General features: G+C 42.8%; 1 protein-coding gene across 24 annotated transcripts in view; it reads left to right on the forward strand.

The window, feature by feature from the left end:
• Lar (tyrosine-protein phosphatase Lar) overlaps positions 1-18,084 on the forward strand; it is a 938,228-nt gene that overhangs the window by 897,487 nt on the left and 22,657 nt on the right. For all 24 annotated transcript variants that reach the window (XM_086550318.1, XM_086550308.1, XM_086550325.1 and 21 more), the window contains 4 exons: positions 12,312-12,412; positions 14,187-14,382; positions 14,636-14,769; positions 15,630-15,780. In XM_086550318.1, the coding sequence (XP_086406444.1) occupies positions 12,312-12,412; positions 14,187-14,382; positions 14,636-14,769; positions 15,630-15,780 (582 nt within the window). The remainder of the gene's footprint in view (positions 1-12,311; positions 12,413-14,186; positions 14,383-14,635; positions 14,770-15,629; positions 15,781-18,084) is intronic.

Here is an 18,084-nt window from a genome sequence, read left to right on the forward strand (position 1 = left end):
GTCCTTACCCCCTTCCCCTCTTTCCTTCATACCTCTTCCCCTCTGTCTCCTTACCCCCTTCTCCTTTCTCTCTCTTCATACCCATTCCCCCTCCCCTCCTACCTCCATACCCCCTTCTCCTCTCTGTATCTACCTCTTTCCCTCCCCCTCCCCTTCTCTGCTCTCGCCTCTTTCCCCCACTCTCTACATGCCCCTCTCCATCCCCCCTCCCCCTCTCTCTCCATCGCCCCTCCACCTTCTCCTCGTCACCTTCTTCCCCTGTCTTACTGTACTCTCTTCGCTCCTCTCCATTCTCCACTCTTCATCCACCCTTCCCTTGCCACCCCTTATCCTTCCTCTCCGCCCCCCTCCCCCACTATCGGGCCCTCGAACTCTCCCCCTTCTCCCCCCTTTCGTTTTCCGTCTATTCGCTCGGGTCTTCGTTTGCTTACTCTTTATTTTACTTGGGTGTTGTAGTATTCCCTTCTCATCTCTGTTTGCGGCCTCTCCCCTCTACATGTTTTCTACATGTCTGTCTGTCTCTCTCTCTCTCTCTCTCTCTCTCTCTCTCTCTCTCTCTCTCTCTCTCTCTCTCTCTCTCTCTCTCTCTCTCTCTCTCTCTCTCTCTCTCTCTCCATTCCTCTCCCTCCCTCTCTCCCTCAGTCTCCGTCCTTCCCTCCCTCTCTACCTCTCCGTCCTAGCCCTTCCCCTCCTTCTCCGCCCTTTCCTCCCTGTCTCCCCATTCCTTTGATAATGTTCATTATTTTTTTCTGAAGTTGATGGAGGCCCCTTTTCCCTTCGTCATCAAGATTTTCCTTATTTTCATTTTCTAAAAATAAGTGATTGACGTATTAATTCATTCCTTCATTTGTATTTTTCTTTTCATGCGTTCACTTTTTTATTTGATGTGATCTCCTTTTTTTCGTGTGGTGATATTTATTTATTTTTTTCTTCTTCCTAAATTGTTCTTTTCTTTTCCTTATCTTCTTTCAATTTGTCTTTAATTTTATTTTTCCCTTTCCTTCTTTTCCCTCTTTCCTTGGGTGATAGGAGAGAGGAAGGGGAAGAGGAGGAAGAAGAAGCGAAAAAGGAACTAAAAAACTAAAATGAAGAGGAAGAAGTGGAGGTGAAGGAAAAGAAGAAGAAGAAGAAGAAGAAATGATGAGAAGGAGGAGGAGTATTAGGTTGAGGTTGAGATTCCGGTGGAGGTGGAGGAAGTGTTTGAGGAAAGTGGAATTGGTGGAAGAATGGCAGACGTCGATCGCTTGCCGAATTTCCCTTGTGTTTTCATTTTGCCTTTGTTTTCTTTTTTTCTCTTTCTTTTCGCTTTTTAGTTTCTCGTCTTCAATATGTGTTTGTATGTTCTTCAACATTCTGCTGTAGAATTTGCTACAATTGTTATTATATTTATTATGATTGTCATCAATACTAATATCAATGTTAATAAAAACGGTCCGTGATATAGATCAAATGCGGTATCTACGGCAACAGCTCTGTCTCCGGACGCCGGCAGAGGGACTTGCTCGTGCTGCGTGGCGGTGTCCGTCGGTGCGTCCACCCGCCCGCCCCACGCGTGTCATCGCTCTCGTATTGATAGGCGCTAACACGCGGCGGGATGGAGGGCGACCCCAGGCCACTGACTTGCCCGCAGTCGAGTTTCATAATGGTATTAGCCGGAACGGGGAGCCGGCGCGCCTCGCTCGAAATGGAATTATCATGAAAAATGGAAATGGAGTCCGGCGTAAGTGATTATCTCACTGTTACCAGCGACACGCTTGGACTCGCTTGCCTTCTCTCCAGTCGCTCGCGCTGTCGTGTCGGCCGGAGTGTCGGCGGCGCTTGGCCGCCTGTTTAGCTCCCCCGCGCGCTTACACGCCCGCACACATGCGGACGCACAAGACGGGGATGATGCGAAGGCGAAGTAGAAGTCAGACGAGGAGAACGGAAGATAGAACGGAAGGCAGTGGTGTGAATGCGAAATGGAAATAAAACGGAAATAAAACGAAGGGAGGCAGTAGAAAGGTGGGAGGGGGGGAGGGGAGGTGTAGGGTAGACCTCGGAAAACTAGCAATAAGTTACGGGAGGTAAGGGGAATTGAAAGAGGAAGATTTGAAAGGCATACGGGTGAAGGCAGGATAAAGTTTGGTTTTAAAAATTCGAATAAAGGTACATTCATCAAAGCCTTCAGCTGATTAAAAGAAAATGTGAAAAAAATGTTAGCAAGATTAACAGAAAGGTTACTTAAGAAAAAGGGATTTTTGTTTGTTCAATCGTGCCCCCCCTCCTCCCCGCACGTAGCTATACAAATCTGCCTCGTCCTGACTTTCCCTCCCTCACTCCACCACACCCTCACTCCTCACCCGTACCTTCCTCAAACTCTCACCCTCCTTCATCCCAGCTTCACCCACCAGACCGCACGCGGCACATAATCGACTCGTGTCGGAGGGGCTCTGTCGTGCCGGAGATGGATCAGGGCCTCGGAGGCTTGGCCATGCGACCCCCCCCCCCCTCATCCTTCCCCACCCTCCCCTCCCCTCCCCTCCCCTCCCCTCCCCTCCCCTCCCCTCCCCTCCTCATCCGCTGTGCTCCTTAGATACACACACTCAGAGGGAAGAAAGGATTGAAGGAGAAACAGATAGAAGAAATGCAGAAGAAGAAATGAAGAAACAGAGAATAAAGGAAATAAAGAAAGAGAGAAAGGGTGAAAGAGAGAGAATGATAGTGAAAAGGAGATTTTGAGAGAGAGAGAGAAAAAAAAATAAACTGGTCATGATTGCACCTGTAGTGTACATGTTCTAGCACATAGTTTTGGTTGAGTCGAAGGTTGATCTCTGAATTAGAACTATTTCAAAATACTTTGTCTGATCGCCCATTTGTCGTGCACCATGTTAGGCCCACTCCATCTGGTCTGAAATGACCGTTTGACGTATGCATCCGTCAGCACTTCACTCTTAATTGTATAATAATTGAGGTAGCGCTGTTGATATGCAATTAGATTAGATTGTGATATTAACGCGGGCTCAACTGCTCACGTGATTAGTGTTCAAGGAAAACGAAAAATGAGCAGGCCGGAAATTTGCGTGATTTATAAATCCCGGAATTCGGGGGAAAGGGGACTGGGCAGGAGGGCGAAGCTCCCCCTGCCTAGGAAGGGGTCCCGTCTGCAGAAGCATTAGAAGAGTCCAGACTCAGATATACACTTGAATGCACAACGACATTAACACACACACACACACACACACACACACACACACACACACACACACACACACACACACACACACACACACACACACACACACACACACACACACACACACACACACATATTGATATAGAGATAGATAGATAGACAGATAGATAGGGAGAGAGGAAGAGAAAGAGATAGAGCGAGAGAGGGACGACCACCGCCCTCCCATCCTGCCATGACACTCCGCCGCGACATAACTCCCGAAGAGGCAGGTGTTTGTAGGCTTTTTACAGCCCCGTGAGCGCGCCCTCGCTCTCGCCCTCGCTCTCGCCCCCACCCTGTGCCGGTCCTCCTCGGGACGTTAGCGCGTCTAATGCGGCGAAGGAGCTGTAACGGACGCTGGTTATGATGTGGCTGTAAAGGTCTAATGTTGACAGCCGGCGATGAAGGCCTGGAACGACCTTGCTCTCGCCTCGCCACAGCTAAGGGATTCAGACCTTTATTTCGGGGCTAAACTTTTTCCGAAGGCGGATCTCCAGTTTTGTGAAGTATTCCATAAGCACCTTAAATTCGGTTAGACCAAGTTTGTGCACAAAACTTTTCCTGCTCCTGTGCCTCCCCCCCTCAAAAAAAAAGAGAAAAAAAGTTGTTTGTGTTTGCATGTATTGCGGAGTGGCAGTATTCTGATAGATGTTGACGTCGGGACGGAGGTGGGGAAATACTGCTTATATTTTTGTTTGTGCCTTTTTGAGCCTTTCTCTCTGTTTTCTCTCTCTTGTTTTCTCTTTCTTTTTTTCTCTCCCTCTTTCTCTTTTTCTTCCTCTTTTTCTCTTTTTATTTTTATTTTTCTCTTTCTCTTTCTCTCTTCCTATCTTTCTTTCTTTCTTCCTTTTTTCTCTCTCTCCCTCTCTTTCTCTCTCTCTCTCTCTCTCTCTCTCTCTCTCTCTCTCTCTCTCTCTCTCTCTCTCTCTCTCTCTCTCTCTCTCTCTCTCTCTCTCTCTCTCTCTCTCTCTTTCTCCCTTTCTCCCTCCTACCATCCCCTTCCCCACCACCCTCCACCCTTCACCCTCCACCCTCCTTTCTCCTCTATCCTCTCCCTCCTTCCCTCCTTCTCCCTTAGTGAGATAATAGTTTCATCATGCTGTTTGTGTTTAGATATATAATCCCATTAGCATAATACAGCGGTGGCCTCATTATATTTAAATGACTAGACGTTCTATGACATGGCAATAACGCCAGGGTGCGCGCACATGGCCCCCTCCCCCCTTCCTCCTATCTTTCCCCCCTCTGCCACGCCCCTCTCTCTTCACCCCTTGCCTACCCTGCCCCCCTCCTCTCCCCTCCTATATCTAGCCTTCCTTCTCGCTCCTCCCTCTACGCCCCTTCCCCATCCTGCTCTATCCATTTCCCTTCCTTTATTATGCCTTCCTCCGTATCCTTCCCTATCCTGCTTTTCCCTTCCTCTCCCCTCCTCTATCTATCTTGTCCTCCTTCCCCCCTCCTCTACCTTGCCTTCTCTCTCGCTATCCCCCTATCATGCTCTCCCCTCCTCTCCCCTCCTATATCCTTCCCCCAACTCCTTCATCGCCCCTTTCCCCTCCTCCACCTCCTTCATCGCCCCCCCCCCCCGGCCCGTCTGACAGTAGGACCCGGTAAGATTGATAGAGGTGACGAGAGAGCCAGAATTGTGGTGGGGGGGCAGGGGGGGGTCAAGGGAGGTCGAGGGAGGTGGGTTGATGCGCATGATATCGCGAAAATTGGCTTGGGTTGAATTAGGGTTTATGGAACTATGTGGTGGAGTTATGAGCTTGCTTCGTAACAGGGTTTGGTTAAGAGGTGTTGTTAATGGTGGATTTATTTTAGTGATTCGCGTGGGCACAGTTGTCATAGACATGTGAAGACGATGGCAATATCTAAAGGTAGAATGTCGACGGTAATTCGGTAATGTACTCAAATAAGGTTGCAAAAAGAAAAACACACCAGTGAACCAGGAAATAGTAAGGTTTTAAGAAACGGTTTACGGAAAGCATCAACATCACAAAACTACGGTACATTATCATCTAAGAATACAGCCATCAAAAAAGAGGTACAGGAAAGGATAACCTAAGGGCTACCCAGCTGTACTGTACCCACCGCACCCTCTGATATGACTTTTCCAGTACCCTGTGACCATTTAACCTTTCTTGTATCTTTTCCATTTTTTATAGGAGACTTGGAAATCATCAGCCATTCAAAGAACTTATTTCAATTTTCGCTCGAGGCAAGTTGTGTCCCCAGGCCATTTGGGACAGAGTTGGGGGAAAAAGGTTCATCGTTTTCTTTGGCAACCTTATATATATTTTTTCCTTTCGTCTTTTTTTTTGTACGCCGGAGTTAAATATACGTCTCTGAAAAGGTATTTAAAGATGGCGTCTCCTCGCGGTTATGGGGCTGGGCAGGGTAGTGGCCGCAGAGGTTAATGCAGGCGGCAGCGAATTTTGACGTGATTGAATGCTGGGAATTTTCGGCAGGTCGGAGCTCTTGGGACAATGTAGGGGAGTTAATTGGAGCCAAACGCGTGTTATTTCGGGGTGGCGTTTGCTCTCTGGCGATTAGGAGGGAAGGGAGGGAGGGAGAGATGGATTGATGGAGGGAGGGGGATGAATTGGAAGGAGGGAAGAAGAGAGGAAGTTATTGCACGGGAGGGATGGGGAGAGGAAGAGGAAAGGGTGAAGGAGGAAGGGAGGAAAGAAGGAAGAAAGGGAGAGGATAGGATGAAATGCTAAAGGAGGGAGGAAGAGAGGTTGGGAGAAAGGAGGGAAAGAAAGAATGGATAGATGGTGAAATGGAAGGAAGGAGAAAGGAGGAAGGGAGAAAACGATGGATAGATGGAGAGAGAGAAAGGGGGGGTGAGAAAGGAGGGCCGTGTCGTTAAATATGCCGCGTCAGCTAATTACCCTTCAAGTTGACAAAGTAATTTTCTGATGATGGATAACTTGATACTTTTAACATTAACGACAAAACTTTGTCGATTTGTCAATGAGATCTTGTCATTTTTCCCTTTCCACGTATCCCCCCCCCACTCCCTTTTTTTTTTCTTTCTTTGATTTAATTCTTCTTTTAAGGTGTCTATCACGTCAATCCCGCCGTTAAGTGCGCTACGTGGAAAAGAACATTTTTGTGCGCCATTTTTGGATAGGTAGTAGCGCCGCAGGGAAGCCGGTGGGGGAAAGGATCTTCAAACACACGGAGCTGGGAAACCAAAGGGCCTGGGATTTTGTCACTTGTATGTTGGGTCTTCCATTTACTTTTGTTTATTTATTTATTTATTATTATTATTATTATGATTATTATTGTTGTTGTTATTATACGGTATATATTATTATATTTATTATCATTATTACTATTATCATTATATTATTATTATTATTATTATTATTATTATTATGGCCCCGTACTACCTGCATACCTTCCCCCCTCCCCCTCCCCCTTCCCCTTTCGCTCTCTTCTTGCTCCCTGGCGTGATCCCGGGCTTGATAGGAGGTGTCGGGGAGGCTGGAGATAATAGGGGTTGACAGGGGGCGTCACGGGCTTGACAGGAACTTTGATAAAGTTCAGAAAGCGGAGGATAAGCTTGACAAGGACGTGGCAGAGTCTGGCAACGCTAGCAGGGCCTGGGGACAGCTTGGAAGGGAGGTGGGCGTGAGCAGGTGCAGGCAGAGCCGCGACCCTTCCTTGGCTGTGGCACCCTTCGCCCCCGTCCGCTTTTATCTCGTCAGGAAAGACTCCTAAAATGGTTAACATTATGTTAAGGCACAGTTCCCCCCCCTCTCTCTCCACTCATTCTCGCTCTCTTTCCCTCTCCACATCTCCCCCTTACACCCTCCCCCTCCCCCCATCCCCTCTCCACATCACCCTCCACCCTCACCCTCCACCCTCACCCCTACACCCTCACCCCTCCACCCACCCTTCTGACCCTAAGGGGAAAAATTGGGATCGAAGGTAACTTTATAAATACGGAGGAGGTAATTTAATCTCTCTTACCTTTCCTCATCCCCTCTTCGCCTCTTCTCTCTTTTTTTCTTGTTCCTATCTCCCCTCTTCGTCGTGTTCATTTTTTTTTTTTAATCTCACCCGTATGTTCCTTACTTCGCCCGGGCTACCTTTTTTTTCGTGTCTATGTCACTTTATGATCTTTGGGTTTTATTCACTTGGATTTTGATTTTCGCCCTTGATTTCATCCTCGGGAAGTCTCTCCTTTTTTTTCAAAATGTTTGCTGCTGATTCGTTTTTTTTTCTGATTTCCTCACCCATCTTCCACCCATCTCCCAACACCTTGGGCTGGGCAGTATTCTTTGCTGGTACGTAGGTAGAAAAATACGATGTTTATTTGATGTGTTGTTTTCGTTCTCTCTACTTCTTAGCCGCTCTCTCTCTCTTTCTTTCTCTCTCTCTCTCTTTCTCTCTCTCTCTCTCTCTCTCTCTCTCTCTCTCTCTCTCTCTCTCTCTCTCTCTCTCTCTCTCTCTCTCTCTCTCTCTCTCTCTCATACATATACATGTACATATACATACACATACACATACACACACATATACGCATACACATACACTTACACTTACACATACACATACACATACACATACACATACACATACACATACACATACACATACATATACACATACATAGATACATATACATGTATACATACATCTTCCTTACTCTCTCTCAACCCGCCTTCCCCCTCTCACCCCCTCCCTCTCTCAACCACTCTCGTCCAACCCCCCTTCCCCCTCTAAACCCCCTCCTCCCTCTCAACCACCCTCGCCCAACCCCCCTTCCCCCTCTCTCAATCCATCTCCCCCCTCTCTCAACCCCCTCCCCCTCGCCCAGGCATCCAGTCGCACGAGCAGAGAGAAGCAACAGAGAGCCGAGAGTAAATGTAAGCGCAATAACAGCAGCGCCGATGCCTCTAATTAACACGAAAAGAAGAACCGGAAGGATTGCCGGACGTTTGCGAATGATATCGGCGACCGTGGAAGCGGAAGGACTTGTCCGTATTTCGAGGCGAGGGTGATTCGGCGGCCTAATGGGGGTCCGCGCTCATTACACATGGCGATTAGGCGTTGCCGCAACCTCCGCCGCCGCCGCCGCCCTTTTTCCCTTCTTCCTTCCTTCCCGTCCCTCAATTCCTTCCTCTCTCCTTCCCTCTTTCCCTTCCCTCAATCCCTCTTTGCACCTTCCCTCCTTCCATGCATACCGCCGCCGCCGGATTTGTAGTCGTCGTCACCGCCGCTGCACCGCCGCCGCTACGCCGCCGCCGCCGCCGCGCCGCCTCGCCAAGAACAGAGCCGTTTCCGTATAGGCTTGAGTGCTTTTATCCCCGCGGGGGCTTTTCAGCTTAATTAATTAATGCCCAGAACAGTTCTGGAGTTGCAGTTTGGCCGCTGCTTAAACGGGGCCGCATTGTTTTTTGTTGTTGTTGTTGTTGTTTTGTTTTTGTTTTATGGGCGTCGTTGTCAAAGCACGCGCGATTGGGATTTTATGAGACGGCGGAGATAATGCGGGGAAGGGCTGCTCGCGTGTGTATGTGTGTGTGTGTGTGTGTGTGTGTGTGTGTGTGTGTGTGTGTGTGTGTGTGTGTTACGTTCACATGCAAATCTAAATATCTGATAGTAACACGAGGCAGGCGAATGCTAAAATAGCCACTCACAATAAAAAAAAGGCGGGAACTAAACAGAACAAAGTGTGCATGCATATATCGTGATTGACTTTTTTTTCCTTTTTTCTTTATTTGCACGCGTATGATTATTTGCTTTCGGGTATGCATGCAACTTGTCATCAACTTTTGGATTTTCGATATTATAGTATATGTTAAATACGGGCATCTGTCCGAAGAAGTGTTGCCAACTCCATCGTAAATACCATGGCTGATTTTGGACGTTCGATATAACAGAGAACACGGAACCAAATCCAAATAAAAAGGGAGAGGGATAGATGGGAAGGAAAAGGGGGAAGGGAGAGAGAGAGAGAGAGAGAGAGAGAGAGAGAGAGAGAGAGAGAGAGAGAGAGAGAGAGAGAGAGAGAGAGAGAGAGAGAGAGAGAGAGAGAGAGAGAGAGAGAGAGAGAGAGAGAGAGAGAGAGAGAGGTGTGAGGTGAGAGGTGAGAGAAAGAGAGAGATAGGGGAGAGTAAGAGAGATAGGAAAATACAGTAGCTGTCAGAAAGGGAAAGAGGAAAAGAGGGTATCTATCAGAGAAGAAAAAAAAGGAATAGAGGGTGTGAGTAAGAGAGATACAGGGAGAGAGGGTGGAAGTAAAAACGAGAGCAAGAGCGAGAGAGAGAGGGAGAGAAAGCGCACCAACCTTGCGGCAATACCCTCACCATCCAGCACATACGTTAGACAGCCGCGGCCCTCCAGCTGGGCATTTTCGCTGGTGCGTTGCAGTAATTTCGGAGCGGGGGAGTTTGTCGGCCTCGGAATCTCATTATGTGGTTTTGAAAGTTAGCTCCAGTGTCAGTATTTTGTTCCTGGCCTTCATGTTGACTACGGGGGGAGGGGGGAAGGGGAAGAGGGTGACGGGCTGGGGGAGGGGGGAGGAGAAGGGGGTGACAGGGGCTGGGGGAGGGGGGACGGGGAAGGGGGTGACAGGGGCTGGGGGAGGGGATAGGGGACTGGTGGGAGTGTGAATGCGGACGCGTGCGTGTGTACGGTGTACGTGTATGTGTACGTGTACGTAAGCGAGTATATGCCTGTGTCTGTGCAGGACTCAAATCTCCCTGGCGAATATCCTCCCAATTTTTTCTTCCCTTTATTTTAATCATTCACAGATTGATCAATTGCTGAGGTATGAAAACAAAAAAAAAAGTTTTCGAAAAAGTGGCACGAAAAAAAAAAATCCTGGGGGAAAAATGCAAGCTGCATACGTGATTATGGATGTTTTTTTTTATTTGCAATTAATGAATGGAATCTCCCAACTGCACTCGCTCTCCTCGTTTTCTTTCTTTATTTATTTTCGTACATGACAAAACACCGCAAGAAAAGTCATAATTAAAAATATATATATTTATTAAAAAAATATATATATATGTATATAAAAAAACCCGTCCTAATGATGATGTAGTGATGGGATTTAAAAAAATGATTTCCTTAAGTTCCTAAACGAACTTAACGGCAAAAAAGTAATGAAATTATGTTGAGGTAAGTTCGAAATTATGCTCGGGGTTAGTTTATGAATGCCTTCACTATTTCTGAAGAAGGAAGGCGAAGTGAACGGAAAGAAAGAGAGGAAAAAATCGTGATTACTTGACTGGATAATTAACTACAGACACACACACACACACACACACACACACACACACACACACACACACACACACACACACACACACACACACACACACACACACACACACACACAAATCTCTCTCCCTTCTCTCCTCTCCTCTCCTCATCTCTCTTTTCTCTCTCTCTCTCTCTCTTCTCTCTCCTCTCCTCTCCTCATCTCTCTTTTCTCTCTCTCTCTCTCTCTTCTCTCTCTTCTCTCTCCTCTCTCTTGCTCTTTCATACATACCAGAGATTAATTACGGAACCTCATCCACGTTGCCTCTCGTCATTGAACATGCCTGAAGGTACATGTAATCGCATACCCGTGGTACCTGCCCATTAATGAGAGGGGGGGGGGAGGCGAAGGCGAAGTAGAAGGAGTCGAAGAAGAAGGAGGGGGAGGAGGAGGAGGAGGAGGAGGAGGAGGAGGAGGAGGAGGAGGAGGAGGAGGAGGGGGGGGAGGAGGAGGAGGAGGAGGGGGAGGAGGAGGAGGGGGGGAGGAGGAGGAGAGGAGGAGGAGGAGGGGGGAGGAGGAGAGGAGGGAGGAGGAGGAGGAGGAGGAGGAGGAGGAAGAGGAGGAGGAGGAGGAGGACTAGGAGGAGGAGGAGGAGGAGGAGGAGGAGGAGGAGGGGGAGGGGGGGGGGAGAGCTGGGTCTCGAGGCCGATTTGTGGGGTTCTAGGTCGACCTTATCGGTGGAATTTTGCAAAGAAAGAAGACAAAACATCAAGGAAGTAAAGAGAGAGATTCTGTTTGCAGGATATGGTAGAATATGATATGAATTTGACCCTTTGACCTTTCCTCCCCTCTCTATTTTTCCTTTTTTTCCATTTTTTTTCGGGTGTGTGACCTACCTCCTTTTCTTCTTTTAGCAACCTCTGACCTTCTGACATGACCTGGATTCCAAATATGAATAGCCTACAAACTGGTTTGACCTTTCACGTTTTTTTTATTACTCCAGTGGCCGTTTCACTTAGACTTTAGGCCGATGACGTCTTGACATTTGACCCCCGACCTCTGACCTCTGATCTTTCAAGGTTCTCATTCCTTGCGGAGTGGAAATGAGTCTCGGTATGGTATATGTTATAACAATAATAATGATAAAATACAAGAGGAAGTCATGGCTTCAGAATTTTTCCCGAAGAGGAAATACAAAACGTCTAAATCTATGTATTTTTCGCAGTTTCCCTGGATGGGCTCAGATTTTTTTTTCTCTTTAATATTCCAGGGTGATTGCACCGTTGCATTATGCCTCTTTGCATGTGGCCATCTTGGATTGGTGTTTGCTTGCATTCTGAAATTCATGGATGATTTTTTTTTCTCTCTAATCTGTTTCGTTTTCTTAACATTTTTGTTCTTCTGTTACGTCATAACATTCACATTCATTTTCCTTTGTTAGTTTAGCCAAGACATTTTACCCGTGAAGTTTGTTCAGCTCAGTTTGGACAGCCCTTTTTCACAGCACACGAGAAAGTCTCATCTCGTGTGAGTGGCTGAGTCTTGCAGGTTTTAAATATTCCCACAGAGTAACAGATGAAGATCTTGTAGTATATAGATTATTATTGTAGTTTTCAAGAATTTAAAGGCTGATGTCTTCCTTCACTTTACTTCAAATCCTGCAATTGAGCTTAAGAAAAATACTATCAGATCGTCAGAATACTATATCTAAAAAGGGTAATTCAGAAACTTCATCAATACACATTTTAGAAAAAAAAATTGTATAGAGTAAAAACAAAGCCAAAAAAAATAAATAATAATAAATAAATAAAAAAAGCATATGAGAGCCCCATCATCTCCCGCCAAGGTCTTCCTAACCCTCGCGTCCTCCTCCTTCGACAGACCCCGGAAGCGCGCCCAGGAACGTCCACGTCCGGCCCTTGTCGTCGTCCACGATGGTCATCCAGTGGGACGAGCCAGAGGTCCCCAACGGCCAGATCACGGTGAGGAAGTTCGCCCCCAGGTGTTTTGTTTTTTGGATGGGTTGATGGTGAGGATGACAATGGTGGGAATCGTTTTTTAAAGATCCTATGAGCAAGTAAGCGCAGATGCGCACTCGTGCACACACAAACGCACACGCACACGCACACGCACACGCACACGCACACGCACACATACACATACACACACACATACACATACACATACACATACACATACACACACACACACACACACACACACACACACACACACACACACACACTCACACACACACTCACTCACTCGCACACACTCACTCACACACACACACTAACTCACACACACACGCATTCACTCACTCACACTCACTCACTCATTCACACACACACTTACTCACTCACTCACCCACTCCCACACACACACACACACACCAGACACACACACACACACACACGCCACACGCACACACACACACCACACACACACACACACAACACACACACACGCACACACATACACACACAACACACACACACACTCCACCACACACACACACAACACACACACACACACACACACACACACACACACACACACACACACACACACACACACACACACCACACACACACTCACCCACACACACACACACACCACACACACACACACACACACACACACACCCCCACACCACCCACCCACACACACACACACACACACACACACACACACACACACACACACACACACACACACACACACTCACTCACTCACTCACACACACACACACACACACACACACACACACACACACACACACACACACACACACACACACACACACACACACACACACACACACACACTCTCTCACACACTCACTCTCTCACACTCACTCACACTCTCTCACCCTCATTCTCACTCTCTCACCCTTACACAGGCTCTCTCTCTCTCTATGAACAATGAACAAACATGAAAACTCCCCCAGTACAGTTTGCACTCTCCTTAGCCGTTGTGCTAATCCACCATGTACCTCATCATCACATTATATTTACCATCTTGATAATTATTCAAGGTTCCAGTGAGCATAATGATACAAAATGATTTTCATGTATGCCTTTTATACGAAGACTCTGGACAGAAAATTGGAGAAACAGGAGATAGAGAAAGAGAAGAAGCTAAATAAATCAAAAGATGGCTTCAGGGGGTGCTGGCATTGTACATATGGAAGCAGTCTACAATGGCTGAAAGCATTTAAATATTTCATTCTCTCTAATTTACTCTCACTTCTTTTCCCTGAAACACAGCTTAATGTGCAGGTGGAGAGTAGAAGATTTGCCCCACTTGATATTCTTTTTGTAAATACAAAATTAGTTGAATTAATCAGGTTTCAAAGTTTCTCCTGTATTAGGCATTTTTATTTTGTCCTGGTGCTCTTGAAAAAAAATTACTGGAATGATATCTTTCTGAATTTAGAATGGGTAGCTGTTGGCTTGGATAATGGATGAGAAAAATCTGGTACAGTCTTGCTCTGCCAGGTTAAAAAAATAAAGTCCTGGAATATAATGCGTATGTTTAAGTGTATGTTTATAAAGCAAACACACAAATATGCTTATATGTACACAGATGTACAATGATTAGTTTCATCATGATCATATTGGTAATGATTTGTGATTCTACAGGTACCATTATAGTAGCACAAGTTGTAGTTTTTAATATAAGAAACATAAAAGTTCACATAAAGATTAGTCCACCAAAGAAACCCCATCTAAAGCTTTTCCTGGATTTTTACAGGGCTACAAACTGTACTACACCACCAATCCATCTCTGCCCATTCAATCTTGGAAGAGTCAGCCAGTGCAGGATAACAAGCTGACAACCATCAGCGACCTAACACCACACACGATCTACACTATACGTGTGCAGGCTTACACAGGCATTGGACCAGGACCTCTCTCTGACCCTGTAAAAGTCAAGACTCAGCAAGGAGGTGAGTTTCCTCTTTTCATTCCAGATTCCAAACATTTTTTAAAACAAAATATACCAGTAGGTGACCTGAACTGACTGTACAATATTTCCTAGCTTCTTTGATATGAAATCATAAGAGAATTAAATGCTTCTGACTAGATAAAATGAACTGATTTAAGTTTACTCATCAGCCATACTCATCTAGTGATAGTAATCTAGACATATTGGTATTGTGATATAATAAGATTAAAAATATGACAATATCTTCTTTACAGTACCTAGCCAGCCTACCAACCTGCATCCTGCACGTGTTACAGCAACATCCATTGAACTCAGTTGGACCAGACCATCCCACCAAGGAGAGAATATCATTTCTTATGAACTGTATTGGAATGATTCTACAACTCAGGTGAGAAGAATGTGCATGGTATTTGTATTTTATAATGCCCAATTTGTCCTTATTAGTATTGTGTAATTTGAACTGACACAAGTGTGTATTAACATGTAGTTCTGAAATTTGTCGCCCTTTGGGGATTGATAGGCATTGTGTCTCTTACTATGAGATGTTCTTATTAGATTACAAAGAATATTAATGGTGCTCACCATAAATATATTGAAGTGTTGGGCAGGAGATTCGAAAGACATTTATTAATTTCTAGTATCCTCCTACAGTCTATGACAGCTATGTTATCTTATGAAATAGAGAAGAGTCATATATACTTTCCTAAAGTTATTATGAATCTGTCATTTAAGATATATTTTGATAAATAGGACCAAAGACAAAATGATAATTTGCAGTATGTCATTCAGGTTGTATCCAGGACTTTTCATGAGTGATCAAGGCATTTACCTGCAATAATGAAGGCCTGGAGGGAGTGACACATGCCATTAGGATTTTGTCATGTAACTTGCTGTTATCATTCCAGTTTCTAATAGTGATTTCCTTCAATTAATCAAATAAGTCATTTTTGATGCTGAACAGCAATGGGAGTAGATTGGTGTGTGGAAAATTTGCTAAAGATTATGAGAGTATTTGTAATTAACCAGATAACAGATTCAATTGGTATTCTAACTACATTAATACTCATCCTTTTCAATATCAGTAAGAGAGTACAAGTAAATACTTTCTAATCATCAGCAAATCTTTAGAGGAATATTTCCCAAGGAATGGGGAGTATTTATTATTTCTTAGATTACCAAATTGAAATATTTCAGATCAGCATTGAGAGGCTATTAAACAAACAATGTTCAATGTATGTTAAATTGCAGAGACAAGAGCAGCAGAATATTCCTGAGGGTGAAAGCTACACTCTGGAAAACCTTCAACCCAACACAGTGTACAACCTGTGGCTGGCAGCTAGATCGCAGCGAGGGGAAGGTGCCAGCACTGCGCCCATCTCAGTCCGCACCGAGGAACACTGTATGGCTAAGATGTTTCCTATACTTTTTAGTATTGTGCGGGATTTAGCATACATGATAGGGATGTGATTTTCTTCTATTTTTAAATTCATGTAAGTCATTGGCATTTTGCCAATCCAGTGAGAATTTAGACGTGTTTTTGTTTTTTTTGGAAATGGGGAAATTATGATCATAGACACACACACCTTGATTTATAACTAAACACATCATCATAGATGTGGGAATACAAAGATTTATCACTGGGAAGAAGTTTTGGCCAGCAAATATTCTATTGATAATATTATCATTATTGAAAGATCACATCCCTTATATGTTATACTGACTGCATATCTCTTGTTTGCATTCATAGAAGTAGTGTTGTATTGCTTTATATAGATTAGCTGGTTTGGTTTATCACAGTTAAGTCTCAAACTTGACCACAGTTCTTAATAAGTTTATCCCTTATATCTGTTTATCTGTAGTAGTAACTTTATTTTAGTGTTCAGTTTTTCAGATTTGATTGATTGGTACTGTTGCACTTTAGAGTAAGGTGTTTTAGTAACTGACAGTATTCGCAATCATTTTGAAATTCAGATTAGTTTTATACAGTGCCATATTATCCACTAGGAATGGTTCCAAGGGCCTAGAATACAATGGGGCCGGATGAAAAATATGGCCAGAAGTCTTCTGCTTTTTCCATGTGATGATATTAGGTTGATACAGAAGTATCTTTTCTCTGGTTATTTGATATTTAATCCTATATGTGGATGAGAGTTGTTTCAAATAGAACACTATATATATATATAATATATATATATATATATATATATATATATAATAATATATATATATATTATATATATATATTATATATATATATATATATATATATATATATATATATATATGTGTATAAAAATATATATGAATATATATATATATATATGTATATATATATATATATGTATCTATATATATATATATAAGCATATATATATATAATATATTATATATATATATATATATAATATATATATATATATATATATATATATATATATATATATAATATATATATATTTATATATAAATACATTTTTCCAACTTTCTAGTTCAAATTCTTTAGATCTTATTTTTACTCACTTCATACCAAATATCACAACAAGGTCTTTCAACATTGCATTTAAGAATCAGGTACTACCTAGTGCTGTTGTTGAAAATGTCAAATACCCATATTCTGGAGGGGCCTAAGACCTATGGAAGACTTACTCCCTAGTTATGCATGCCATTACATTTTAACAGTCTGTTCTTATAATGGATATCTTTTGGTGTTAGTTATGATTAGTATTAATCAATTCAGCATTAATTGAAAAATATATATACATATATTTTATGTATTTATATGTGTGTGTGTGTTTATATGTATATATCTATATCTATATCTGTATTTTTAGCTATTTATCTATCTATCTATATCTATATATAAATATATATATGCATAGAAAGATAGAGAAATATAGATAGAGATGCTTATATATTTATATACCTATATGAATATATACAAACATATACATATATACATATATATTCATACATACATAGAAACATACAAACATGCTTACATGCATACATACACACACATACATACATACATACATACATATATTTATATATGCACAATCATATATACATACATACATACATACATATATTTATATATGCACAATCATATATACATACATACATACATATATATATATATATATATATATATATATATATATATATATATATATATATATATATATATATATATATACATATATATATATGCACAATCATATATACATATATACATACATACCTACATACATACATACATACATACATACATACATACATACATATATTCATATATACATGTTCACATTCATGTACATATTTATGTACACATACACGAACACACAAGTATATATATATATATATATATATATATATATATATATATATATATATATATATATATATATATATATATATATATATATATATATATATATATATGCTTGCATATGATGCATGATAATGATCAAGTTTAACTTAATTAGTGATATTATTTGTAGTTTTATGTATCTCAATACTTAAAATCACAATATAAAACTGTGTTTCCAGTGTTAATTGATTGATTATAGGTATTAAAGTGTATGAAGCATCATTACTTTGAAGTTTTATTTTCCATTTGTAAATGCATCATTTATTCATAAAGATAGATGGAAATGCTGTTGAAATACTGAAGGTTAGAATTTTTGCTGTAGCAAGGCCAGCA

This window comes from Penaeus japonicus, unplaced genomic scaffold, assembly GCF_977035675.1.
Source record: "Penaeus japonicus unplaced genomic scaffold, GWHDUDI00000001_assembly GWHDUDI00000023, whole genome shotgun sequence".
Lineage (NCBI taxonomy): Eukaryota > Metazoa > Arthropoda > Malacostraca > Decapoda > Penaeidae > Penaeus > Penaeus japonicus.